The sequence below is a fragment of the Lycium ferocissimum genome, chromosome 12 (assembly GCF_029784015.1).
Source record: "Lycium ferocissimum isolate CSIRO_LF1 chromosome 12, AGI_CSIRO_Lferr_CH_V1, whole genome shotgun sequence".
Classification (NCBI taxonomy): Eukaryota; Viridiplantae; Streptophyta; class Magnoliopsida; order Solanales; family Solanaceae; genus Lycium; species Lycium ferocissimum.
Genome location: NC_081353.1, coordinates 54,372,939 through 54,400,704, shown reverse-complemented (window position 1 = coordinate 54,400,704; position 27,766 = coordinate 54,372,939). Strand labels below are relative to the sequence as shown.

General features: G+C 36.8%; 2 protein-coding genes across 2 annotated transcripts; one reads left to right on the top strand and one right to left on the bottom strand.

Moving 5' to 3' along the window:
* Positions 1-847: 847 nt before the first annotated feature.
* Positions 848-5,691, top strand: LOC132040891 (rop guanine nucleotide exchange factor 12-like). The gene is made up of 7 exons (XM_059431582.1): positions 848-1,483; positions 1,975-2,091; positions 2,282-2,439; positions 2,518-2,592; positions 3,248-3,508; positions 3,905-4,225; positions 4,799-5,691. Exons 1-7 carry the CDS (start codon positions 1,162-1,164, stop codon positions 5,210-5,212), a joined length of 1,668 nt encoding a protein of 555 aa, XP_059287565.1. The 5' UTR covers positions 848-1,161; the 3' UTR covers positions 5,213-5,691.
* Positions 5,692-5,939: 248 nt separating this feature from the next.
* On the bottom strand, positions 5,940-8,975 carry LOC132040039 (photosystem I reaction center subunit VI-2, chloroplastic-like). The gene is made up of 3 exons (XM_059430645.1): positions 8,776-8,975; positions 7,203-7,329; positions 5,940-6,335 (listed from the first exon to the last, which is right to left on the bottom strand). The coding sequence occupies exons 1-3, from the start codon at positions 8,904-8,906 to the stop codon at positions 6,156-6,158; spliced, it is 438 nt and encodes a 145-aa protein (XP_059286628.1). The 5' UTR covers positions 8,907-8,975; the 3' UTR covers positions 5,940-6,155.
* Positions 8,976-27,766: the final 18,791 nt, after the last annotated feature.

Genomic DNA, 27,766 nt, shown 5'->3' with positions numbered 1-27,766 from the left:
AGTAAAGGCAGTTCTTTATTTTCACCAAAAAGATATATTATTAGTGTTAGAACAAAGTTTGGACTCCTATGGCAGTTTTTTTCTGCCAAAAATAATCTTACTTGGACTAAAACACATGACAATTAATATTATAAAAATAATACAATAACAATTTGCCAAAAATAGTAAATGATAATTTTGTCTATTGTAGAGTCTTTTAATGAAGGACAAAAAGTTCAACCCTTTGCTCTTTTAATATAATATAGATATAGATTAATATATCGATCAATCAACCACACTTTAATTTAAAATTTAGTCAGGGTTATTTAAATGAATCCTATATACTAGTATGCATTTTGCTAGATTTAGGAGTATTTATAGAACTCGTTAAGTAAGTCACTTAAAACACAATGTAGGATATCTTCCTTGGAAAAAAATAAGATCTTTTGCACAAAATCTATTCTTGGGGATGGATGTCTGACTTTCATTTAAAGTAAGAAAATATTCAGCCAATAAATAAAAGCTTTTATCATCTTAATTAATCAATCAACCAACCACACTTTAATTTAAAATTAGTCAGGGTTATTTAAATGAATCCTATATATGCATTTTGCTATATTTAGGAGTATTTATATAACTCGTTTTGTCCCTTAAAACACAATGTAGGATATCTTCTTTGGAAAGAAATAAGATCTTTTGCACACCTTTCATCTATTTATGGGGAGGGATGTCTGACTTTTATTTAAAGCAAAAAAATATTCAGCCATCAATGCCTCGGCAGTCTTCCGAAAAGCTAGTGCCAAATTGCTAATCCAAATAAGCACACATATATATAAAAAGTTATCAATTAGCAAAGTGACCTGTTTGCTAAAACATGCACCGCACGTTCTCTCAAGTCTCAACCATTCACAAAAACTTGCAAAACTAACACCAAAATCTCCTACTTTCTCTACTTTCTACATGAAGAAACAAAACTTTGCCTAATTCCTTCTTTGCACCCTTTTTCTTCTCCTAGCCAAACTTTGCATATTTTTTCCTGCATCCCCATATAATTTTCCTGTCCTATAATCTCGAGTTTCACATAACCAACCCCAACTTGTTTCAAACTGAGACACAATCATATTGTTGCATGGTCACGAGTTTTATCGCGTAATACGTTTTTATTTTGCTTGAATCAGAAAGATGGTTCGAGCAGCGCTTGAGGAAGCGAAAGAAATATGCAAGGCTAGGTTGTTGCATTTCAAAGGAAAGTCTGAAGATATTGGACAGGAAGCGCGAAGTGTGATTATTGAGAACAATAATTGTAGCAGCGATTCATCAATATTGGCTTCGGGGGATGAAAGGGCCACGTCGAAAAGTGAAGCTTCAATACCTTTACATGATCAGCCTGTTGAAATTCAAAGGGTTGGATGTGTGCTTAATCGTAACGGGACTATTAAGTCACGTTTGGCCAATGAGTCGTCTGTTGTCTCTAGCCCTCGTCCGAAACAGACCCAACCTTCAGGCAAGCCATCTACTAATTCAGTCCCTATTGTTACAAACATACGATTCATGAGGAGATAAAGATAATAGCGCAAACCAAATACTTGTGTCGAAAACTGTTCAAATGTGGGAAAATTTAGTCTTTTGATAATATTACAATATGTAACAGCAATTACGCTCAATTTCAAACTAGTTTGGGCGGCTGTATGAATGAATCCTCAACAACTGTTCTGCCCCATATTTGGACACTTCTGCAGCACGTTTGACGATGCATTCAATGTTAAGAATCATGAATTGACTAGTTTTAGCGAATAGCTATCGACCTAATTTTGACCTTCCTCCTTTATTTGGGAGTTGACCAAATCCGATAGGTTCTTTTCGTTTATTGATCCTCTATTTATCTCAAACATGAAAAACATTATATTCACTTTTCAAACGGTATTATTATTTTTAAATGTTATATATCTTTTGGCCACATTGTTGACATACCTACTTTTTTTGGCACCAATATAGATACGGAGATGATGAAGGAAAAGTTTGCAAAGTTGCTGCTTGGTGAGGATATGTCTGGTGGAGGAAAGGGTGTCTCTTCTGCCTTGGCCTTGTCAAATGCAATCACAAATCTAGCAGGTACGGGCTGCATATACCATCTCGGTTCCACTTTATATGACATTCATTCCAAGGATATTACAAATATTTCACACAATATCACCAATAGTATAATGTTTCCCTGTAATCTATTTATTTAGAGATTATATGACCGTTTTTCTCAAACAATACTTTGTTTTGCCTATTCTTTATCTCTTCTCTCAAAATGCAGCTTCTGCCTTTGGGGAACAGAAGAGATTAGAGCCTATGCCAGCAGATAGAAAAACCAAATGGAGAAAAGAAATTGATTGGCTGTTATCTGTAACAGATCACATTGTTGAATTTGTTCCTTCTAAACAAATATCAAAAGATGGAACATCATGCATGGAGGTAACTCTCAAACTCCTCTTCGCGTATATCATTTATCTAGCTAACAACTAACAAGAGCACATGAATATTATTTTTCAGGTTATGGTGACGAAGCAGAGAACTGATCTCCAAATGAACATTCCAGCATTACGCAAGCTAGATGCTATGCTCCTTGTAAGAGAAAAGTATTCATTTAAGTCATTGTAGTCTGTTTGGCCAAGCTTCTGGAAGCTAAAAGTGCTTATTCTTTTTAAAAAAACGCTTATTTTAGCTAATTGAGGTGTTTCATCAAGGTTTTAGGAAAAAAAAGTACTCCCTCCGTCCCAATTTATGTGATACATTTCGCTTTTTGAGAGTCAATTTGACTAATTTTTGAAGCTAAATTGGATTAGATTAACTCAATATTTTAAGATTAAAATTTATATATCTGAAAACTAAATGAAAAGTACTATAAGTTGCAACTTTTCTCAAATTAATTTGGTGAAAAAATGCATCTCAAAATGTTGGTCAAAGTTCATGCAGTTTGAATTTCGGGAAGCGAAAAATATCACATAAATTAGGACAGAGGGAGTAACTACTTTTGAGTAGTAGCAGAAGTTATTTTCCAAAAGCTAAAAGATGTAGTTTTTCTCCAAAAGCTATTTAGAAACCTTGGTCAAGCACAAATTTCTGCAATAATACTGACAAAAACACTTAATTGATTAACCAAATACAAACCGCTATTATTTAACAAAAAAAACACTTTTTAAAATAAACAGACTCTGAAAGCTTGACTAAACACTAGTAATCTTTAACTCCCGATGCTTATGCTTGGACTGATGACTAACAGGATTGCTTAGACAGCTTTAAAGACCAAAATGAGTTCTCCTATGTATCAAAGGATGACGACTCACAGGAAGGGAGGAACGATGACAAATGGTGGATACCGACTCCTAAGGTTCCCCCTAATGGATTGTCTGATGTTACAAGGAAATGGCTGCAATTTCAGAAGGATTCAGTAAACCAAGTTCTTAAAGCAGCCATGGCCATAAATGCTCAAGTCCTGTTAGAAATGGAAATCCCTGAAAGTTATATAGATTCCCTACCCAAGGTACAAGAACAAACAGAAATCTTGAACATAGAAATTATATGAATAGTTTTTTTTTTTTTTTTCATTTTTGGCCCGTCGGCAAAATTAATTACTGGCGCTAGCCAAAATATACAAAACCTTTACAATGGTTATGTGTATTTTATGTATATATGTATATTTATGTATACCTTACGTATATTATATGTATATTGTAGATATATTTTATACCTAATATACAAAAATTATACATTTCTTTGGCAATTTTGTACATTAGATCACCGAAAGACATTGGACTGTAACTATCTCTTATAAAATGTACCGTCACATTATTGAGTATTTTCATTGAAGTTCTTTTCTTTCTAGAGGTGGAATAGAATTAACACATCATGATGTAATATTTCCTCTTTTTGTGTGTAGAACGGTAGAGCAAGTCTTGGAGATGGGATCTATAGGAGCATTACTGATGAATACTTTGATCCGGATTACTTCCTCACAATGATGGACTTGACTTCAGAACATAAAATTTTAGACCTCAAGAACAAACTTGAGGCTTCTGTAATTATTTGGAGACGAAAGATGACTGCTAAAGATGGGAAGTCAGCATGGGGTTCAGCCGTTAGTGTAGAGAAGAGAGAGATCTTTGAAGACAGAGCAGAGACTATATTGCTTATTCTTAAGCAGCGCTTCCCTGGAATTCCTCAGTCATCTCTAGACATTAGCAAAATCCAATACAACGAGGTAAGAAGCACCCTCTATTTATCTACCTTCAAAGTTTTAATGATATTTTTTTTTCTAGAGAAGAAGAAGCGCTTTCCTTGTTTCTTTATGATATGCAATTGGATGTTTTCTGTTGTTACCAGAATATCCATCTGGGACTCATTGTTCTTAAACTTATAGCATGTTTAGCCAAGCTTCCAAAATCTGCTAATTAGGGAAAGTGCTTTTCTTAAAAGTACTTTGGAGAATAGCAGTTTGTGCTTGGCTAATCAGTTTGAAAAACACTTTTGCCAATATTAGAACAGAACTTTTTGCTTGATCAATGTTTCAAAAGTGCTTCTGAGAAAAGTTACTTTTTTAGCTTCTGAAAAACAGCTTGTCTAACTACTCAAGAGCACTTATTTCCCCCTAAAATAATAGCCAAACACCTCAACTTTCTAAAATATAGCATTTTTGACTCCCCATAAGCTTGGCCAAACAAGCAATTAGTTTCATCATTTCCTGATGGCTTCAAACATAATGTTGCAACACTAAAAAGGAACTAGTTCTTGGGCTTTTAGTAAGTTATGACCTATATTTTTCTTTATTTTACAGGACGTGGGGCAAGCTATTTTAGAAAGCTATTCAAGAATAATAGAGAGCAGGGCACACACAGTCATGTCACGGATTGAAGATGTGCTCCAAGCAGATGCTATGGCCCAAAATCCTTCCAGTGCTGAAGTAAAGAGGTCCCCTTTATTAAGAGATTCACTACGCGTATCACCATCAGGAAGGTTCCCAAATGCTAAGGAAGAAATAGAAAAGCTTAACTCTGTAGAGAATCCAACTTCAATGACACTGTTGGATTTCATGGGATGGACAGTGGAACAAGGAGAAAACGACACAAAGAAAGATTTGAAGGAGGACATAAACATCGATGCAAAGAAACCACCTAATATAGTCACAAACAAGAAACTTTCTTACTTAGAGAACTTAGTTGGTTCTAGAAGTCCAACGGCACGCCACTAAATGATGTCACTCCAGAACACCGATCATCAGAGGCAAGACAGAGAAATTCATCCAAGTGACAATCAGCATGAAATGTACATACTGAGATGAATCAGACACACCTAGGATTTCACCAAGTCATTCCTATTTGTAAATAGGGAAAATAGTTATTAGGCCTGCTGGTGTGGCACTTTTTGAAATGATTTACTCTGCAGAAGATGTCACCTCGTTGACAAACAACCATGGAAATTATGGACTTTTTTATAGTCCATTGTTACCTTGGATAGCCTCTGCTAAACGAGTTTTGTAATCTGGAACTCGGAGTTTATACGGCATATAGTATAATCATTTGGTTTTAAGGCAATTCCCTTGCCAGTTATAAGAAATTTTTCCTTTCAATTTCCTCCTATGGAGAGAAGCAGTGAGCCAATATGAAGTCAGTGGCTTGACATGGTGATCCAAATTTAAAGCAAGGAGCTTCCTGTTTTAGTGAAGTTAGAAGTTCAAAAGCTGTGAGGTGAGGCGGGATTTAAGCCATGGGTACCGGGATTTTAGTCCTTCTAAGTTACTAAATTAATAATTCATACATAATTTATGAATATTTCCAGACAAATACAGGGTTTGGCCTTCGGTCGAGCTCGTAATCGAAGCTCCAGCACCGCCAAAAGGCCTTTTCAAAGTCAAAGTAGGTTATTGACGTTCTAAATAAAGCTTAACTAAAAACATTTAATAGGCATTGACACCTACGTAAACCGAAAGAAGTAACATCTTAACAAGATAAATCAAATGTTATAAGACACCAAGTTAGAAAGAAATACTCCAACTTTGCAACAAGATAAACCGAATGCCACAAGATTCAACTTCTTGTAACAAAGGTCTAATGTAGGCTTCAAGAATACTTACAAGCTGGGGACAGATACATCAATTACAAAATGAAGGTTGAGAAAGTTTTATTGAAAAGAAATTAGATCTTTCCCCGTGGCCCAAGCTTGGGTGGAAGTTGGGGGCCTTTCTTAATTGGTAGTATATCACCTGATGCTGTTGAACTGAAGTATGCAAGAGTGGAGCCACCTCCCAATATCAGGAATTTGAGCAACAGTCCTCTCTTGGTGAAAGGAGCAGCAAATGTCTCGAAGAACTTGCTCTACAAACACAACACAATACAAAAGAACGTTACCACAATAGCACAACCAAATTCTGAGCTTACGTGGACTCAATCAGTCCATACAAGCATGGCAAGCAAACTCTTAGTTGGTGTGTTGGACTCTAACTGTGGGTATATGAAAATTTTATAAAACATATGTCTAGAATAAGTATGCTGGCACAAAAAAAGTAGCAGGTTCAGTGGTACTCTGTATCCACTGACTTAAAATATTGGTTCCACCTATGAGCTTAAGTAACCAGGAAACAGTTCAATTGCATTTTCTATCTGGAAGACACTACTGTCTAGCATAGGGTGAGAAATTTAGTTTGGTCACTTATAGCTCTTATGCTCATTACTGAATACTGACATTAATAGAGCAAAAACTTCTCCAAGAATATGTCTAGAAATTCCAGGTTATGTTCATAGTCCTCACGAAAGCTATTTCGGTTCATAGAGGCTTGGTTGTTAACCTTCCTTAAACCATAACTGGGAACAGTTTGTCTTATGCTCAATACATGCTCAAGTACTCCTAAATATATACCAAAATCCTAGTTAAACAAACACTCCATAAGTTGTCGATCAACATAATTGAACTTAAGAAAGCCAACAATTCATTTATATTGCCAATGAATGAGAATTGAGAAGTTGAATTTAAACACAAAAAAGTTACTAATGCCTCTATTATTGAAAGCGTAATGTTAGAAACTCCTCAAAAGGTCATGTAAATGTCAATTAGAGTATGAAACATTGCTTACAGCCTTACACCATACCAACAAATGGAGAAAAGCTCTTTTGGGATAGTACAGAGTGAAATATGAAGTATTACTGCAAGAACGAATCTGTTTAAAGGGGAAAAAGATAAAATACCTGAAGGGGGTTGTATGGTGAGGGTGCATCTGAACCATACAAGTCCCACTGGCCAGTGGTGTTGCCCAAGTCCTCTAAATCAAAATATACACTCTTGTCACCATACTTAGCAACCACAGAACCACCCCTAGGAAAAATGTATAATCAGTCAGATCACAATGACCAAATAAAAACATATGCTTAATTTTACAGAGCGACATTTCTTTAAGACCCTTCTTTTATTGCATAGAGCTGATTCCTGCTACCATTGCGCCCACTATGCTTCAGTACCAGAATGTCCTGATCGAGTTTAACTTCTATACATTGACAGTACAAAAAAATTACACTCCCAGATCAAGATAACTATAGGTGGGCATTCATAATAAGTGATATTACCAAACCTAAAATATAAAGCAAGTGACCTTCACCAGGGGTGGGCATGGTACGGTATTTGAAATTTCTGTTCGGTAATTTCGATTTTCGGTATTTAAAAATACTATACCATTACCATACCAAATTAATTTGGTATGGTTCGGTAATTTTAAGTTCGGTTTTGGTATTTTGCGGTACGGTAATTCGGTAACCATAGTTTGTTCGACTACGACTTACATATATACATATAAAAAAGAATTATGACTTCGGCTATTCAAGAAACGTCTCAATTATATTATACTAACACCTTACACGTGTAAAAATATTCAAAAGAAAGTACAAGCAATGCCCTTCGTTAATCAATTACACAAAAAGGCATTTCAATCAAGATATATATACTTATACTCAAAAAGGGCATTTCAATCAATTATATCATACTAAAATCTTACACATGTAAAAATATTCAAAAGAAAGTACAAGTAATTCCAACGTCTAAACAATTAGTTTGTACTAATACTAATTATATATTTGTTAGTATTATACACATATATATGAATTGTATATGTAACTATATCGAATACTTCGGTATGATATTCGGTATTTCGGTATTTTCTTTATCAATTCCGAATACCGTACAAAATACCAAACTTTTCAAAAATGCATACCAAAATACCGTACCAAATACCATAATACCGAAACCGCGGCATCAAATGTTTCGATTTCGGTATGGTAATCGTCATATACCGTACCGTGCCCATCCCTACAAGTCCTTCACAACATCTGAGCATCTATACCAGTGTAAACTATTTACACCATCTGAGCATCTAAAAGATAAATACCGGTGCCAATCATAATAAGTGGGATTAGCAACCTGATAAATCCTTAGTATATGAGTTTCAATTCTATACATTATCCGTCGTGGCTAAGTCAGTAATTTCGCTGAGGATATTCAAGAGTGCTCGAAAATTTAATATATACAGTCAGACCTCTAACAACCATCGTCCATAATAACAATTCACTATAAAAACCATGTTTTCTGTAAAACCGATCTTTCATATTATGTTATATCATATGTTCTCCGTAGCAACATATGACCTATATATGCAGTATAAGTTTTCGGCGAAGGGTGTTCAACTGACTAACCTTTGACATATATAGCTACGCCCCTGATTATAAATGCATTTAAGTGAAAAAAAACAATAATTAGTACGTTTGACCATACCTGGATTTAGTAGACCTTACATTAAGGCGAGATGATTTAATATGTAGCTTAGTTCCAACAATGGAGCTTCCAGCTAGGCCCTTGATGTTAGTTGTGGGCTGTACAGCAGCAAGAGTAGCCAAAGATGCCATACTCTTCACTTCAAACTAACTAACAAAACTATGTTTAGATTGTAATTGGTTGGCAATATTGGATCCTACAAAAGGATACATTTTTGGGTTTTTGATCTTTTTTTTTCATGGATTCCAAAAGACACGTGGCACAATGGGTATCTTTCTAAAGATATGGAGTTTTTCTTTGTGTGGTGCCACATGTGTTAGGCTGGATAAGCCTATCCCTTAAGATTGTGAATTTTGTGTACTTTGTCAGTTCTTTAGTGAGGTCAGGGCCAAGGCTGCCAAAGTAACCAGAAAAAAAGTTATTACTTGTTTAAATTAAGCTAATTAATATGCCTTTTCTCTAAAAAATATCTATTATCAATGTCATGAAAAATTGACCATTATATTATTCTTAATACATGATCATTTTCCCGTGAAACTAAAATTTTCGGTGCTATTGTTATACGTAGTTGTCAAGTAACTTTTTCGAATTTTAATTTATTCAGATCAATTATCACTCTTAAAAAAATAGATTAAATTGACCATTAATGTGAAAAATCACATTCAAAATAGGACGGAAAGACTAAATTCTTATGCTGTTAAGGGTCCTTTGAAGTTCAGAAATGCTATCCAATTGACTGATTCGTTTGCATTTTTAACCATAATATGTGAACGAACTTGATATTGGAAGGGACCTGATAATTCCTACTGTTTGGAGTTAGTCCAATTCTCAAGGTGGCTTTGTGCTCCTAGCCTGCTAACACCTAGATTAAAATGCTAAGATGATTAATCATCTGCTTTTCACGTTCCGTGAATAGCCGGGACATTGAGGAATATCAGAGAAGCGTTTGAGTTCAGCGATTCTCATCTCTTTTAGCTCCGTTTGAAGAAAGGAAGGATCCCAAATTATTGATCTTTCTTTTCGTGGTTGAATCTCTTTTGATTAATCAATGTGTGATATTCTGAATCGTCATTACTAATGGAATCCTCGAAGATTACTTAGAATCCGTTACTTGAACGAAACTAGTTAGATCTTGTGGAATCATATTGAATATTTGACGATACGTTACCTTGCTAAACAACCGATCCTTGTTTACCAACCACACATTGTCTAACCAAATCGATTCTCTCTCAATACGTTCTCAAAATCCGATTCGGGCGGATACTTCACTTCTTGCACTCGATTATGTGTGAACGTTTAAATTTTAACATATATTTTTAAATTTTTTGAAATAAAATTGACTTATTTGAAAACTATATAAAACGTATAAATCATAATAATTGACAATTCAATTTAAAAAACCTATCAAACAATCGCGGTCAAAGAAATATTTGTTTAACTCTTGAAAAAGGTAGGGTACGTTATGCAAGAGTCATGAATCCGCGACTTAAGTAATACAAAAAAAAGAAAAGTTGAACCAAAGTAGTACAGAAAAAAAAAAAAACACATAAATGCACGAATTTCGTGCGTGAAAGAACCGCAAAAAATACCAATTTGGCCTTTCACGGTGGTGCCACACATGCCCACTTGTCTTCTCCTCTTCTTCTTAAGCTTCTCATTGCACGCGCATCGTACGGAGTTCGAATCAAAATACCTAAAAAATCACTTTGAACCAAAATATCAATAAAAAAAAAAGTTACAAAACTACCTTTAGCGCAGTAAAATATTGCGTTGTAGAAACAATACCAAAAAGCAAAAAAAATTGGCCAAACTTTATTTTTTACAACACTTAGTGTTTTTTTTCATACTTTGACCAACGATTAGTGTGTAAGACTCCAAAACGTCAATATTTTATATAGAACACGATATTTTTTTCGAACAATAATGTCCAATACTCAGGATACGTAGACGTTCGCATAGTCATTTTAGGGGTTGAAACGTATCAAAAAGCAAAAAAAAATTGGAGTAAGTCGCTTTACAGCGCGGTATTTTATTGCGTTATAGAAGCAAAAAAATTTCTCCGTAAGTTATGACCATCTAAAGTTTGACGACTTTTAAAGTTTTCTTATATTTTTTAGAATATATTTATATTCAAAATAAAGTTATGTCTTGATTAAAAATAACACGTTTAAATCAAAATCTTAAAAAATAATACACTAAAGCTTTTCAAACAAAACTTATACGGTACCTTTTTAAAAAACTATATAAAATGCCTACATTATCGTAAAAAAAAATCATAAAATATTAATTGACCTTCATTAATCGTTAGTCAGTATGGAAAAACACTAAGTGTTGTAAAAAATAAAGTTTGGCCAATTCCTATCAAACAATCTAAGGTAGTTTTGTAACTTTTTTTTTATTGGGATATTTTGGTCAAAGAAACTATTTGTTTAAGAAGAAGAGGAGAAGAAGTGGCGGTCAAATGTCATTGAAAAAAAAGGGGGTGAGGCTCATTCAACGCTAATTTAGTGCGTTATTTTTATGCAAGAGTTATATAAGAAGATCCATCATTAATTGGGAGGTTGGCAGGTAAAGCGGGTGTTTTATTCTATGATGTGTTGTCAATCTCTTGAATGCTCCTCTGCCATTGAGCAGGTAGCATGTTGTTTATTTAAGCACTTCACACAAATTCTGTTTCCATTGTAAAAGCAGCTTTGGTGTCACGGGCATGTAGATCCTAAATTAAAAATTAAAGAAGGAAAAATGGACATCAAACTATTATGTTCTTGCCCAAAAAAAAAAAAGATAATAACTCCATTTAACAACTTTTTAATAATTTCATTTTGCCACGAGAGATCTCAACACTCAAGCTTCTTTCTAATAATTAGTGTTAGATTCTCTATTCTACATTGAATAATAACGTTGGGAAGTCAATATCTATCCGTACAAAATTCCAAATGCAAACTACATTAGGTAGTAAGATTAGATCAAATATATATCAGACTAAGCGTTATGATCGGGAGATTGAGATAGTGTAGAATTCAACAAAATAAAATAACAAAAATAATAAAGAGATCAAGAATTTAAAGCGATTCAGTCAATTTATGATATGTTTGGATGAAAGAGCAGCACCTCCTTTTATAGGAGCAAAACCGTGGGCACCAAGCGCGAGTGAAAGAAAAAAAGAAATGGTCCTCCCACAAAATTCAGTCTTGGCCTCTAATAATAATTATTAGCCAAGTCTTTGAGAAAAGATGCCTATAATAGGATGAACCGCACTATCTGTAACGTCAAAAGATGATCACATTATAAATCTCCACCTTAGCTTAATTTTGATTGGTACAATAAATTTGCTCTATTCTCTCCACAAAAGCCCTAATGAGCTAAATCATTTTTCATAAATTCCATTCAAATTCAATCAGAGCTTGAAGTTGATTAATGGAAGAGGCTTTACACACATGTTTTTCAGGAAAGGTTGTCTCTACTATTGCTCTTATGGACAGGGATATTTCCTTTGCTTCCCCAAATAAATTGATACTAGATATTAATATATTTTTTCCTCGTATGATACATTTGATCTTTAGTTAAGTGAATAGTAGCATTTTAATTATCACAGAAAAAAATAATACCACCTCAATATAAATTAAGTTCAACAAATAGACCCTTCAACCATGAGGCTTCGTTGATTGTCTTGTTACCATCATCTGCTAATACACGACCAATTAATGTTTGGCTAAAAATCCCTCTGCTTCAATAAGAGATAAAGCTAATAGTACATATTAATGAATATTATTGTTTCGCTTTTGAACTGGTTGCACAATGATGAGCGAAATGCATGTGATAATTATAAGTTCTTTAGATATTAATTGCTCATAAATATGAAGATTTTAGTTGTATCAAGACTAATTGTGTCACTTTTTTGTGTAGGTGATGAACAAGTTTGACGTGGGATAAAAACTGGACGAAATGAGAAGAAACGCGATACGAAGCAATATGCAGCTGCGATACAATGCAGTTGGAGGGTTGAGAGCGCAGCCAGTAGCAGAAGAGGCAGGAATCTGGAATTTTTGCGTTTTGTCAACTGCAAGTTGAGCTCTTATATAAGTGCACTTCTCGCGAAGAATTTTTTTAACCAGGGTCATTTTCAAAAATTCTTTTGTGTCACCCCTTTACCTATATAAAGCATGAGCTCATCTTAAGTAGCGCATTTTGGATCTTGGAGCAGCTTTTAGGGGAAAGAAACGCATGCGAACGATAGACTTGAATGATTTCATGAACTTTTCAATTCAGTACAATAGTTTGGGTTGAGATTTGGTTGTAATATTTCCTAGCTTTTTAATCTTCTTATTGTGATGTAATTCTCCTAATTCATAGAGTAATTTTCTTCTAGGAATAGACAAATAGGGTCTATGAATTGTTACTTTCGATTTTAACTCGTATTGAGTGCTTAGAACTCGTTGATGGTATCTTTGATCGAAATTGTGAATCAATTCGGGAAAATCCCCTCATCAAGGATCAAAACCTTAATTTACCTTGGTCCAACATGCCTTAACTTTCACAAACTGTCTTTCATCGCTCCAACCAACCACACGTTCTCGCTCTATTCAAAGGAATACGAGACTAGACGGATCCATGATGTCAATTTCATAATTTTAGACTAGGTTGGAATCAAAGTCAACCTCAAAGTCAAACCTGAGACCTGTGGTTAAACTCCAAAATAAATTACTTTTTCGAATTACCAATAACTATACGAGTCCAAATCTAAAGTTATATTTCAAATTTCGAGTTCAATTCCGCTTTCACATCCCCAATTTGAAACATATAGTAAAATTCTAAATTTTTACCTTCAATTTCATGATTTAAGGGTTAAATGTAGCATAGATTCATGTATAATCACTAGAACTTGATGTAGAATCGTACCTTGGCCTTATATGATGTTCCCAAGTCCCTTCACTTTCCAATCCATAGCGTAGTTCTCCTAAATTGAGCTACAATGATATAAATCTCATAAACAACACTTTAATACCACAACTCAGTTTGCAATTGTGGAAGCCGGCCTCGAAATTTCAAAGGGTCCTCGATCGAGTCGTAAGTCGTATTTCTAACACCCCGTAAATCCAGATTAGGTGTGAGTGTGTTAAATGAGTATTCATGTGACATTTTAGACATTTGAATTCCTATCGGGATGAGATTGAGTGGAAATAGTTATTTTAAAATCAAGATGAATAGTCAGTGCTTAAGATTCGATAGAATCGGCTAAGTTTATGATAGGTCTGCCTTCCAGCTCGATCTCGTGAAAATCTGTTGAGAAAACTTTAAAACATGCAAGTTGTAGATCTTTAAAATACCTTTCCAACGATATGTAGTGGAGGCCGAACGGAGCTATGTACAAGAAGTTATGCCAATTTTATCGAACACTGTGCAAAAGCCGACACGAGCCATGCATGGGGGAGCGTACGATGGCACCGCATCACGGGCCCAGCGCACAAAAAGTGCTTCTCTGAACTTTTGACCTGCAGGGGGTCTCACGATAGCTTGGCGTCGCGGGCCCAACGCGAATGGGTCGAGTTTCGAGTCAAAACTTCAGATTTTCGCGTTTTTACTTATATTTAGGTTTGGGGTTTATTTCCCTAACACCCTAATCTCGAAATATCACCCTAAAGGCAGAGAGAACAAGTCCCAAGTCTCAAGAACTCTCCAAGGTAAGTTCTTCAATGATTCTAGGTTGAATTCAAATCCCTAATCTCTTACTAATATGATTAAACTGTTCAAATCAATAGATATTCGATTGAGACACCATTGTTGGGCAAAGAAACCCTATCTTTCGAGTTCAAGGAGATAGAACATCAAAAAGGTAATCCTTTCCCCTTCTAATCATTTGTAGTTGTGAATTGATGAGTTCTTGGAAGAAAAGTTAATGGGTTTGATGAAGAGAATCATATGAACTGTGGTGGGGTTTTGGATTGTTGACTTAGGGTTGTTATAATCATATTGGTGATGAAGAATGGTGTTAATGCTATCTAATTGAGATTGTAGAATCACCTAGAAGTAATAGAATGGGAACTGGGAGAACACCATTAATGGAAGTTATAGAGCTTTATGCCTACCAAGTGTTTGATAAAATGCCTAGATGGCCAAAACTTGAATGTTGTTGCTATTGTTGATCTCTTTGACTTGTATTTCTATAGATTAAAGTTGAAAGGGTTGCGAACGTTGTATTACGCTCAAGAGAAGGAAATTAAGGTATGAAGGGCTTCTATCCACGTGTGGAAACATCATTGTTCTTCCCCACCCCACGTTTAAATTCATGAAACACGTTGTCTCCTTAGAGTTAGAGAATTATGTCTCAGTTCATGATAGACCCTAGATGCATGTCAATAATTCTATATTTTCATGCTCAATCATTTTTCGTTATTTGTATTCATGAATATCATTTCGATTACCATGAACCTGTTCGTAATCCACGAATACTCATGTTTTGAATTCCATAGGTTCTCAATTTCAAGTCATGAATCAACATTACTCTACTCCAGGAATCTTACATGTTTTCATGCTTTACACAAGTTATATATATATCTATATACATATAATATTATACTTACAAACCTATGTTTACAACTCATGTTTACAAGCCATGCTTGTTATACCCTATTTTAACCGGGGTCAAAATAGTTTACAACATCCCAATAATTCCGGGGTTAATTAAAGTTAAGGAATCGCCACCTAATTATTTATGGTGAATTAGGGCACCTAAAGTTATTTAAAGTAGTTATCTAAAGTTAATTTTATTTAAAATCTACGAAACCAAATGATTTTAGGTACGGTTTCAACTAACCTAGAGGGAAGGTATTAGGCATCCTCTAAGCTCCATTAATAATGGTTAATCCTCGAATTTGACTTATGATTAGTTAGGCTAAGTGTAAATATAGTATTATAGAAAAGAACGTAGCTTTGTAAGTATGACTAAAGTTGTAAATAGATATGTAAGAATGCTGTTTAAAATAGGACTTGTAGAAAATAATAATTTGTATAAAAGAGTACTTCTAATGCTATTAAAAATATGACTCATAAATGTCGTTAAGGCTTTAGACGAAAGTATAATAGTGTTGTTTAAAATAATACTTGTAGAGGAGATTCAACAAACACGAACTTTAGATAAAAAAATTGTATTGTATGATTATTGCGATGTAGAAAAGTCTAGACTTATTTTCAATACTTGCGTATTAATGACGTTTTAAATTCTTAAGAAAGCAAGAACGAGTCACGATTTCCTTTAGCTCAAAGTATATAGTCATGCTCAGTTATTCTAAGTAAATGTTATAGATACTATAAATAGTTTAGAACATAAATAGAAGAGAATGTAATTTGTGGAATTAACTACCCATTACTAAACTAAACCCCCTTAATGTCACTAAGGTTCATCTAAATTAGCAAACAAAATGTTAGTCATACAATGCAAATTAAATACACAAAAAATAAAGTAGAGGAGTGAATATGATTCAAATGAAATTTCGTTTCTAACTTATTTGTCCATTCTTTGTTGGGCTTTGGCCTAATAATTTCATATGGGCTGCTGTGGATGGCTGATGGAGCTGACTCGAGAGAAATTTCGTTGGGCTTTTAGCCCAACACCGAATGCGGAGGATGACGAATCTTAAAGTAAGACTCTCCGATTCTTTTGTAGGTGCAGTGAACAAGGGCGTTGAGGCCTCGGATCTATGCTCGACTTCCAAAGTAACAGTCTAATTGATAAGAATAAATAAATTAACACTCCAAAATGAGTGTTTCAAGATATAGTGATTGAAAATGTATTTCAAGTGGGGTTTGAGGCGACTGATCGAACTCCTTTTTTGGGTCAAGAAAGTGAGTATTTATAAGGTGATTTTAGGGTTTCATTTGGGCGGGATTCGAAGTTGAAAATCGTTTCAAATCCAAACGTTTCAAAGTGAGTCAACATAGGACCCGTTTGAATCTAAATGTCGAAGGCTTTTCAACAGATTTCCAATGGTTTGACTTTTGATTTATCCGCAAATGGGTCGACCATTTATGGTCTTTTAGGGTCACATGCGTTTGAAGCGAGAGAGAGGAGTGCTTTTCTCTGTCAATCGACAGAAAACTTAGATGAATCAGGCGTAAAGACCTTTTTTGTGCGAAAATGGTGTAGATAAAGCTGTTCAACAGCTAAAGGGGTTATGTTTTTTGCTAGAAATGGGGAGATGAGAGGAAAGAAGAGAGCAGCTAGGTTTTTTGATGAAAAGGATGACAAAAAAAAATATTTTTATTACACGGGCCGGGTCGGGTATTTCAGCTGGGCTGGATCATGTAAGAATCGAGTGTGGGCTGGTCTGTTGAAAGGGATAATGGGCTGGTTGGGCAAGTTTTGAAATATGGACTATTTGGGTCTGATCAAGTGGGTTGAGCATATTGTGTTTGTTGTTTGGCCCATTAATTGGCTGAAATTCCTCCTTCATATAAATTCCATTGGGCTTCTAATTTAATAACTAGTATAATATATACTATGTGAAGACGATTAATAATTAGTATATAGAAAATAAATGACTTAATAGAGTAAAATTAATTTAACGGGTACAAAATAAAAAAAAAATGAAACGATGACGAACCATTCAAAATTTGTGATAAAGTAACGCTAATAATATTGAAAGTAACGATATAGAAAGTAGTAGAAAATAAAAAATAGTAGTGAAAACAAAGTATTTAGTTCGTTAATAATTTTAGAAGCCTAAGGAAACATATTAGAATAAAGGTGGGATAAAATTGGGTGTCAACAATGCTTACAAGTCCTGTTATAAAAATCATGGGCTCAGATGCCACCTATATTCATGTTCATGTTTTTGGGAATTGCACAGATTACCGAGAAGGCTCAGATAGCCTGAAACTATGCATGCCAATATAGGATAAGGATCGATCTACCCAGTTAGGGCTATTCCTTCATGTAACCTTTATCAGATTTTATTGATTGGATCCATTCATGTCATATTCATATCTTATACCCTGGCAAGGTATGAGATGGCTCGGCCTCGGGTTAGAGCTGACGCCGCATACCACGTGATGGATTACATGTCGGTTTCACTAATGCTCTCCCAAATATATATATATATATATATATATATATATATATATATATATATATATATATATATATATATAATACACACACACATAAAAATGTTTTACTCCTATTATGGCTTGATCATGCAGATCATGGTTATGTCCAGGTTTTCAGTTACAGCTTTACAGTATCCAGTTACAGTTTTAGATTACTTCATGTATCCATGTTATTGATTTGGGCTGCCCATTCCCCCAACACCTCACTTACAGTTCTTTCTTTCAGTTGTTTTACATACAAGTATAATTCAAATATACTTACGTCTTTTTTGCCTGGGGCCTGTATTTCACGATGCATGCATTGATTTACAGGACGATAGATCTGCTCACTAGGACTTCTCGTATCAGCTATTGGTGAGCCTAATTTACTTCGGGACGTTGTCTTTACTTTCAACAGTTATGCCATGTTAGACAATCAGGTACGCTGGGGCCTTGTCCCGACGCTTCGCATTTCGACTCATGTCGAGGTTTCATGAACTCAGTTAGTGTGTATGTCGCATCCAGTTATGTTTAGCCTTGTGGGCTACACAACTATGTTTTTAGACTATTTTCCGCACTCATGACTAAAATAATATTTTTCAGTATTATTATGATGTCACGTGTTTTATTCAGACTATTCATGATTTAACTTATTTTCCGCATCGATACATGCCCCATGTTGACTCAGCAAGCCATTTGGGTCGCTCGGTCACATGCAATCAGGCACCGAGTGCCGTGTTATGCCCAGTCCATAGTTCGAGGCTTGACAATATTCGCAAATATACCACTCTTCGTGATTGTAATTTCGCAATTAGTGGCTAGCCTCTCAACTGTGATCTCGCTATTGCAGGGTTATTCTCGCAAAAGCGGTTGCATTAGAAAAAGTTAAAGCCACGACATGTTGAAATGTGATTTCTTCCCCCAAAATTTATACAAGCCCCTCGAGTCCGAACCCCAAGCCATCCTGACATCCAAATACTAATCAGACCTACGGGAGATCTCAACTCAAGGGACGAGATTTAATTACTCAAAATGAATAGCCGGGATGTTACAAGCTTATACCAGAATCTTAATGTAGTTTTTTTTTTGTGAGCATATTTTTATTGATACCAAAGTGATAATTACAATACCAAGCAAGAGCTGACCACTTGCCTCTCAAATTTAACTACAGCTGCAGTGAACATTAGCTGCACTACTACACTTGCTATCTATTACAGTTCACAGAAAAACTTATACACAGAAGTACTATAATTATCCTAGCTACTGACTTTGTTATGGCATGTGATTCAAAGTCTCCAGGATGACTTTCCATTTCTGCAGATTGCTTCCTTTTATATGCATGTGGATTGTTATTTCTCTGCATACCTTGCTAGTGTTGAAGTGCCTTGCATGGAATCTCAGATTGTTTCTTTCTCTCCAAATGACAAACACCGCCATTGCAAAGACACAACTCACAATTGCTCCTTGTCCTGTCTTCTTCCTTGCCCATCTGTATGCCCATTGCAACTCTTCTTGCCAAGTACCTATGGTTCTGTGCATTCCCAGCCAGTGCAGCAGCCTACACCAGAGATCATTGATAACTGGATAGGTAAAGAAAAGGTGGTCAAGGGTCTCATCTGCAGTATCACAAAAGCAACACTCCATTGGCACATGTATGTTAAACCTCAGCAACCTATCTTCTGTGGCAAGTCTTCTCCAAGCTGCTAACCATAGAATGAATTTATATCTTGGATGCATGTTTGGTTGGAGGGAAATGCTTCTCCCTGCAACTTTTTGATATCGAGGAATTGCCACGTATACACCTTCCGATAAAAATTTACCCTGAATAGTCATTGCATTCAGTTTATCAGAGAGAGAGCCTTGCAAAGACTGTGACCTGCATCAAATATTTCCTGGATTCCAATATTTTTCTTACCACCCAAGTAGCATTTCTTGGAATGTTGCAGGATTCAACTGATTCTCCTTTCATATAATATTCACGTACCTATTTGATCCACAGACAATCCTTTTTACAACTTTTGGGTCTCCTTGCCTTATTCCTCTCTTCCCTTGAAATGGTGTGGTTAATCCTCCATTTAAAACTAGGGAGTAAGATACAGAAGTAATGCACTCCATTACCCATTGTGTGAATTTATAAGGGAATCCCAGGGTTGTTAGCATGGTTTTCAAAAAACTCCATTCAATGGAATCATAAGCCTTCTTTAAATCCACTTTCATTACACACCTTCCAAACAATTCTTTCCTAGAATACCATTTCAAAATCTCATGACTAAACAAAATATTGTCTATGATGCTCCTGCCCTTAATGAGTGCATCGTGTAGGACTAACAATGTAACCAATCACCTCTTTTATCCTATTTGTCAACACTTTAGTTATGATCTTGCACACAGTTGTACAACATGCAATTGGTCTATAGTCTTTAACATGATTGGGTGTTGGGACCTTTGGTATAAGAGTTACAGCTGTGCAACTAAATGCTTGCAGCTGTTTACCATGGACAAAAAATTCTTTTGTAGCATTGAGAACATCATGCTCTATCAGGTCCCAGTTTTTGGTGAAAAATTCAATTGGGTATCCATCAACACCCGGTGACTTATCAGATGGCATACCTTTTATAGCCTCCAATATCTCCTGGTCTGTAACTGGTCTGATCAGCTTGCATTTCTATGCATGGGATAAGGATGGACCACTCCTGATGACTTCAATACTTGGGCAAGGTAAGCTTTCAGCAGTTGATCCCATTAACTTGGAGAAGAATGAAATAAAATCAGCTTCAACTAGTTTAGGATCCACTAGTTTAGTCCCAGCATCATTATATATTGAGTTAATAGCATTCCTACTGGTTTTCAACTTCACCTAGGCATGGAAATATTTTGTATTGGCATCACCACAAGATATCCAACAGGCCCCAGATTTTTGTCTTAGGACATGTTCCTCTATGTCACTTTATTTTCTAATATCCTCCAAGTATGACTTTTCTTGTTCAATTAGAGTAAGCCAAAGTGGTTAAGCTGCAAGTTGTGCCTGTACTATCTCCAACCCCTGTCTAGCCTGTTGCAACTTCTGGCCATAAGATGCCATGTATGTGTTCAAGTCCTTTAACCCCAACTTGACAGCTTTTAACTTCATCCATAATTGAAACATTTTTATGCCACTTTGAGTTCTTTTCCAAGATGATTCTAAAATGCCCCTAAAGTTAGGATGGTTCAGCACTATTTTATAGAGTTTAAATGGTTTGGGGTATGTTGGGGGTTGAGTACACATCTCCATTAGGATAGGAGAGTGATCTGATATCCTTAGGCTTAAAATTTTTACTTCAATGTGCCCATATGATGCTAGCCAGCTTAGTTTCCCCGATGCCTAGTCAATGTTTGAGTACACTCTACTTTCTGGCCTATGTTTATTGCAAAAAGTAAAATACCACCCTTTAGATCTTAAAGCAGTCAACTGGAGAGTATCAATACAGTGTTGAAAGGCTTGTGTTTCTGATGGAAGAACAGAAGAGCCTATCCTATCCTCATTGGATAGGATACTCTTGAAATCCCCACATAACACCCAAACCCCTTGAATTCCAGTCCCTAGCTGCATCAACATTTGCCATAGTGCATCCCTTTCATGTCTTTCATTCTTTGTAGTGCATCCCTTTCATGTCCTTCATTCTTTGCATAAACCACAGTTAAGTGGGACGAGAACTGTCCTGTAGGATCTTCCAGCTTACAACGTATAAATTGTTCATGGATGATCTCTATTTGCAATGGTACTGTAGACTTCCATAGGAGCCAAACTCTCCCATTATAAGCCATAGGGTAGTTGCAACATGAGGACCAACCCTGTGCTATTTTACTTACTATATTTTGTGCCTTATTTTCCTTTACTCTAGTTCCAATAATTCCCATAACATCCACCTTATTCTTCTGCAGAAAGAGTTTCATCCCTTTTTATTTTGAGGGCTAATTTAGCCCTCTAATGTTCCATGTTGAGACTATTATGGAGGGTTTTATCAACCCTTTGTTCTCCAGCATGGCCATCAGCATCTGCCTGAAGAACTTCATAACTATTAGCAGTTGAAACAACACTTTTGTATTGAGCATTTTGAACAGTTGCCTCTTGGCTAGCTACAGGATCAGGAGCATTCCTTGGGCTATTAATAGCCTCTTGGGTAGCAAGTGGTGTAGGATTCTCAGGTGGAGCAGGGTTCTCAACTACCACATTAATTATTTCATCTACTTGTTGTTCTACTACCTCCTTTGCTTTCCAACCCTGCTCGTGTGGTGTGATTGTCTCTTCCTATTTTTCCTCCTCCTTCTTTTCTTTACTTCATGGAATTCTTGTACCCTTGGACCCTCATCTGCTGCATTCGAGCAATCAGTAGCAATGCGGCCAAATTTCAAACATTCAGTAAAGTATTTTTGCTGCCAATCGTAGTCAACTTGTTATGTAAATGATCCAGTTGGAGTAAGCAATTTTATAATGTCTGGTAATGGTTGAGCAACATCAGCTTCAACAAGAATCCTGGCAAAGGAGATCCTATCCATTGAAGCAGTAAACTTATCTGTATATAATGGACGTCCAATTGCCTTTCAAGAACTTTGCCTAACACGTGACGGAAGATCCACGGCAAGTGTTTTGCAGGGAAGGTTACCCAAAGGAGGATGGTTGTAAGGCAATCGGGTCAAATTCAAAGTTCAATTCCCATTTTTGAAGGACAAAAGGTTTTTTGTGAAAATAGTAAGGGCCAACTTCCATGACTTTCACACATTGTTCAACAGTATCTATTACACCTCGGACATTTCATATCATTGGGCTGTGAACAGACTAATGCGAGCTTGAGGTGGACATGAAATCATTATGACTTTAAGGAAGACATTTGGCAGCTTTAAGGTGTATACGACAAGATTTTGAAGTTACATGAATTGGTGAAACTGAGTTCATCGAAGGAAATAAAGTATAAGTCGTGTTTGGGGAGGCTTTTGCAATTATCGAGGTAACGATTGTTTAGTAATGTCTTGGGAAGGAGTTATAGGGATCCTTAGATGGTTAATGAAGTGTTAAACAAGTGCCAAGAAGGTTCCGCAAGGATTGAGGTTGAAGCCACAGCGGTAGTAGCAAGTTTCAAGAAATTCGTAATTATACGCCATACTTGTACGTATCCGTATAATTTATACGGCCCGTATAATGGCCCGTAGAATACTTCCGGGAGTAGATGACCCCAGGTAAGATTATACGTCCAATTGTATGGACCGTATAATTTATATATGCCCGTATAATTGGCCGTATAACCGGTCGGGTCACTTTTTTTTCTCTTTCCATATATGCACGACCCTTGTTCCAAATTTTCATTTTCTCACTTCTCCAAACTCTTGAAAGCTCTAGAACATTCCACACACCATATTAACACACCCAAGGGGAAATCAAGGATTATTTACCAATAATCAAGAGAATCGAAGTGTGGAGAGGATCTCAGTGGTTTGTGGAGTTCAAGATTTCTTTGGGTAGTGAAGTTGGAGTTCCATTCAAGTGAGATACTTTGATCCAAAGTTCATCCCTACACAATAAAAGGTGAGTTTTACATCTATTTCATGTTAGTAAGATTATTTGGTTGTGGAGTAACTTGAATGAATGAAGGAAGAAGAATATGAAGCTCAAACATGGATTTAATGATATTCTTGAATAGTAACTTGACTTGAGTCATAATTCTTGATATGCCATGAGTATACTCTTGTTGTAAATGACACTAATGATGTGGAGGAAGTATTATATGAAAGGGGATATGATGTGTGTTGTAGCTATGATTATGGATGATTTTGAAAAGGGAGTCTTGAGAATTAAACAAAGTTTAATTTGAAGAAATCTATTGATTATGATATTTTAGGTGTTCTTCTCGATGTTTGGGAGTTGTTTAGTAGATGGAGAAGGTTGACGAAACAAAGGAAAATGCTGCCTAATTTTCGTTAGCTCTTAGTCGCTTTAGTTTAGACTTAAGCATGTTTTAAATATCTAATTTAGTACGAATTCTCTTGAACATAGAGTTGCGAGCTTGGAAGGAGAACGTTTAGTCGTTAAGAAGACGTAAAGGTATGTAAGGCTAGTCCCTTCTTTTCTAAGGCATGATTCTTATGACATGATTTTCTCTACCTTTCCATGATTTTCCTTCATTCCAAAGGTTACAATTCTATGATTACTAAGAGCTTCTCGTGGGATAAATATAAGAGATGTGTTATGAATACGATGATGATTATGATGATGCTATTCATGGAGATTCTAAAGCTTATGAAAGGATGTTATTACAAGATTAATGATCTTAATGTATGACTTTCTTGCTTGTTATCTATTGTTGATAGTCCCACTTTATAATGCTAGTTCCTTCAAGGTGAGACATGACGATCATGATGCTCCATAATATAATCGAAGATCACCGACCTTATGTCACTCCGATAGAGTTACAACTTTTACTTGAGCTTTTATGCATGCTTCATGTTAAGTATATACGTACGATTACACCGTGCCTAGATGGCCGGATATGACACCGCTAAGGCGGGTGACTTATGATTACACCGTGCCTAGTTGGCCGGACATGACACCGCTAAGGCGGGCGACTTATGATAACACCGTGCCTATTTGGCCGGACATGACACCACTAGTGGGCGGCTTGCGATGTTTGCCCGGACACGGGCTAACGATGATGTTATATTTAATATTGCATAAAATGTGTTTTCTTTAAAAAGTGAGCATGCATGTTTCCACCTCAGGAGGCGAGCAGTACAGTTATCCTTTTTTTTTTTTTTCATGTTTGCTGTATTTTCTTATTACGCTATCATATGTGCCTTACATACTCAGTACATTGCTCCTACTGACGTCCTTTCTTTTTATGAACGATGTGTTCATGCCCACAGGTAGACGGGGAGATGGACCAGATTCTTGGGAGTCTTATCAGCAGCTTGCAGGAGCACCCCATTACTCCGGAGATGCAGCTTATTGTTACATTCTTTTGTGTACATATTTGGGCATGGCGAGACCCTGCCCCGTCCTTATGATTTAAGTACTCCTGTTAGATGCTCGTAGATACATATGTGGGTAGTAGATATCTTATGATTTCTTTAGTGTACATTTGGTAAGCTATGTTTGAGAATTGTGTTGATCTAAGTTAAATATAATGATGAGTATGATGGGTGGTGCTCGGTAGGCTAGCTCCTTGTACCCGTCGCTGGCCGGCCCTACCGGTCGGGTCGTGACAAAAGTGGTATCGAAGCGGTCGTCCTAGGGTGTTACGAACCGTGTCGTGAGAGTCTTGTTTATGGGTGTGAAGCGCGCCACGCTTATAAACAGGAGGCTGCGGGGCATTTAGGAATGATTGACCTTCCTTCTTATCATAGATCGTGTGATAGAGCCATGGTATAAGAATTCCTTTTTTCCTTAACCGTGCGCTATGTTTTCAGTGAAGTCTATAAAAGAAAAGGCTACGGCGGCCCGAAGACAAAGTGGTTTTAAAAAAGGGCCCGGAGCTGGAGCCACCTATAGATAGGGAGGAGGGCGAGTCCCAGGCGGGGTACATTTTTGGTTCTCGTAACTTCGTCCCCTTTCCGGAGGAACGAAGAGTCTCAACTTTAGCCCCGGCACCCCCGGTCCTCCGCACGGTGCCTCGGGGGAGATGAGGTAGGCCATCCTTTTGCTGACCCAGTTAGTAGCCGCGCAAGCTCAGTAGCAGGGTACGAGCCATGGTTACAGGGGTTGGAGGAAGAGGGTCCGATCTTCAGGGTTTGATCGTGAGTCTAGAGGCGCTCCGAGGCAGCAATTCTCTAGGCACTCAGCTCGTTCAACAGCTAGTGCGCCACTAAAGTTTCCTGGACCCACGGCTGATAGATCTCGCTTGCGTGAGGACGAGTTCGGAGTTAGAGTTCACAATTCCCCGAACGGGGGGTGATTGAACGAGATGAGATTACTGCCTTACGATGTACTCGGTGTGGCAAGTTACATTACGGACCGTGCCGCGGGTTTGGTATGCTTGCGGCGGCCGGGGACATTTCGGGCGGCTTGTCCATCGCTACGGGGTAAAGATAAGGTTCGGCGCACGAGATTAGCCGATTGACTCTTCATAGTCGGTACGCCCTCGGGGCGAAAGGCGCGGTGGTAGGCGTGATGATGGGGAAGGCCGGGGAGGAATGCCCAGTCCGAGTGGATCCCAGCATCATGCTTATACACTAGCTAGGCAACAGGACCTTGAGTCTCCCCAGTCCGAGTGGATCCCAACATCATGCTTATACACTAGCTAGGCAACAGGACCTTGAGTCTCCCCCTGATATTGTCCCAGGTATATTATCAGTACTCTCGTATGATGTATACGTATCGATTGATTCGGGTTCTACGCTGTCATATATCATTCCTTATGTTGCGGGTAGTATTGGGTTGAAACCCGAGCCAAATTAAACGATTCGAGATTTCTATGCATGTTAGTGACCAAGTGATAACGTAATTATGATTTGTGAGTAAGCAAACCTCCACGAAGGGGGAGTTGATAGACATAATATGCACAATGGAATTCTAGAAAGAGTGTGCAGGTACAACTTATGAGACAAGCCCTATTACTTATATTCCTTTATAGTAGTCAGCCTTGTGCTGCTGAGCTTTATATTATATATGTTTTTATATGTGGCCTTTAGGGCATGGGATGTGTTTTCTGGGCTGTGTGCAGGTTTCGGATTGTTATGTTTGCAGAGGAAACTCTGCTGAAATTTTTCCAGGATTCTAAGGGAAATTGGGGAAACTTTAGGTAGGATTATGGCGAGAAGAAAGAAAAGGGCCTAGCAATGAGTGATTAAGGACGGAGTTAGTATTTAAATGTGGGATAAACATAGTAAGTACGTATTAAGCTAAGGGAATGATGAATAGGTTAGGATGGAATAAGGAACATGAGAAGGGAAGTGAAGTGCTTGGGATAGAAGAAGTTACTATACACTCAAGGAGAATTAAAAGGATAAGCACTCTAGAAGAAGTTGTAAGTTAGAAAATTTGGCTGGCTACTTTGTTTTGGGGAACATTAAGTTATGAGATAAACTTGATGTGTATGTATAAGCGATGCATGATATGCGAATCGATTATTAAGCGGCTTTACGATGGTTATAGTGTGAGGAAAACTTTCATATCACTATAAGCAAATTTTATTGACCTTGGTGAGACTCGAGGAAAGAGAGTGAAAGAGATGTGTTCACAAAAGCTCTTGCGCGCGGTTGGGTAACCTTATGGGCGGTTGTGTTACGTGTTATAGTTCGTGTTATATATCTAGGAATTTACTCGAACGATTATGTAAGGAGGGGATTATTTATTACGAGATATGAGGAAAGCGAAAATAAGATAAGATTGATCGGCGAAACAAAAGGATGACAAGTGATGAATGCTCAGTATATGTGATGTGTGTGGTAGAAGTGTTAGAAACAAAGAAGGAAGGGTAGGAGCGAGACAAATAGGAGGGAAGTCCACTAGAACAGTAACTCGATAAATGGAGGGTGGAAGAGAATTAAATCCTGTAGATATTCTAACATTAAGTGGGAATGTAATCAGGAGTCGTGGTGTGATAGAGATTTGAACCATGCTGTAAGAATGGCGTGGCTAATTACATTATGACGAGGAATATGAAACCATTTGTTGAGCAAGATATTTTATGCGTGGAGCGAGTTATACAACATCCTCAAAGAATTCTAAAAGGACCATGTCTTACCCGTTATTAATATGTTGAGATAGCAGAATACAATACTCCTATGACAGTGGGAATCGGATCAGAGAAGAGTATATAAAGATTGACGATGAACCTTAAGTTACAATTCTATCAATGGTACTCTGAAATATGCTTAGAACGATTGTCCCATAAATGAAATCATTTGAGAAGAAGGGTTGAGAAGTAAAACGAAAGAA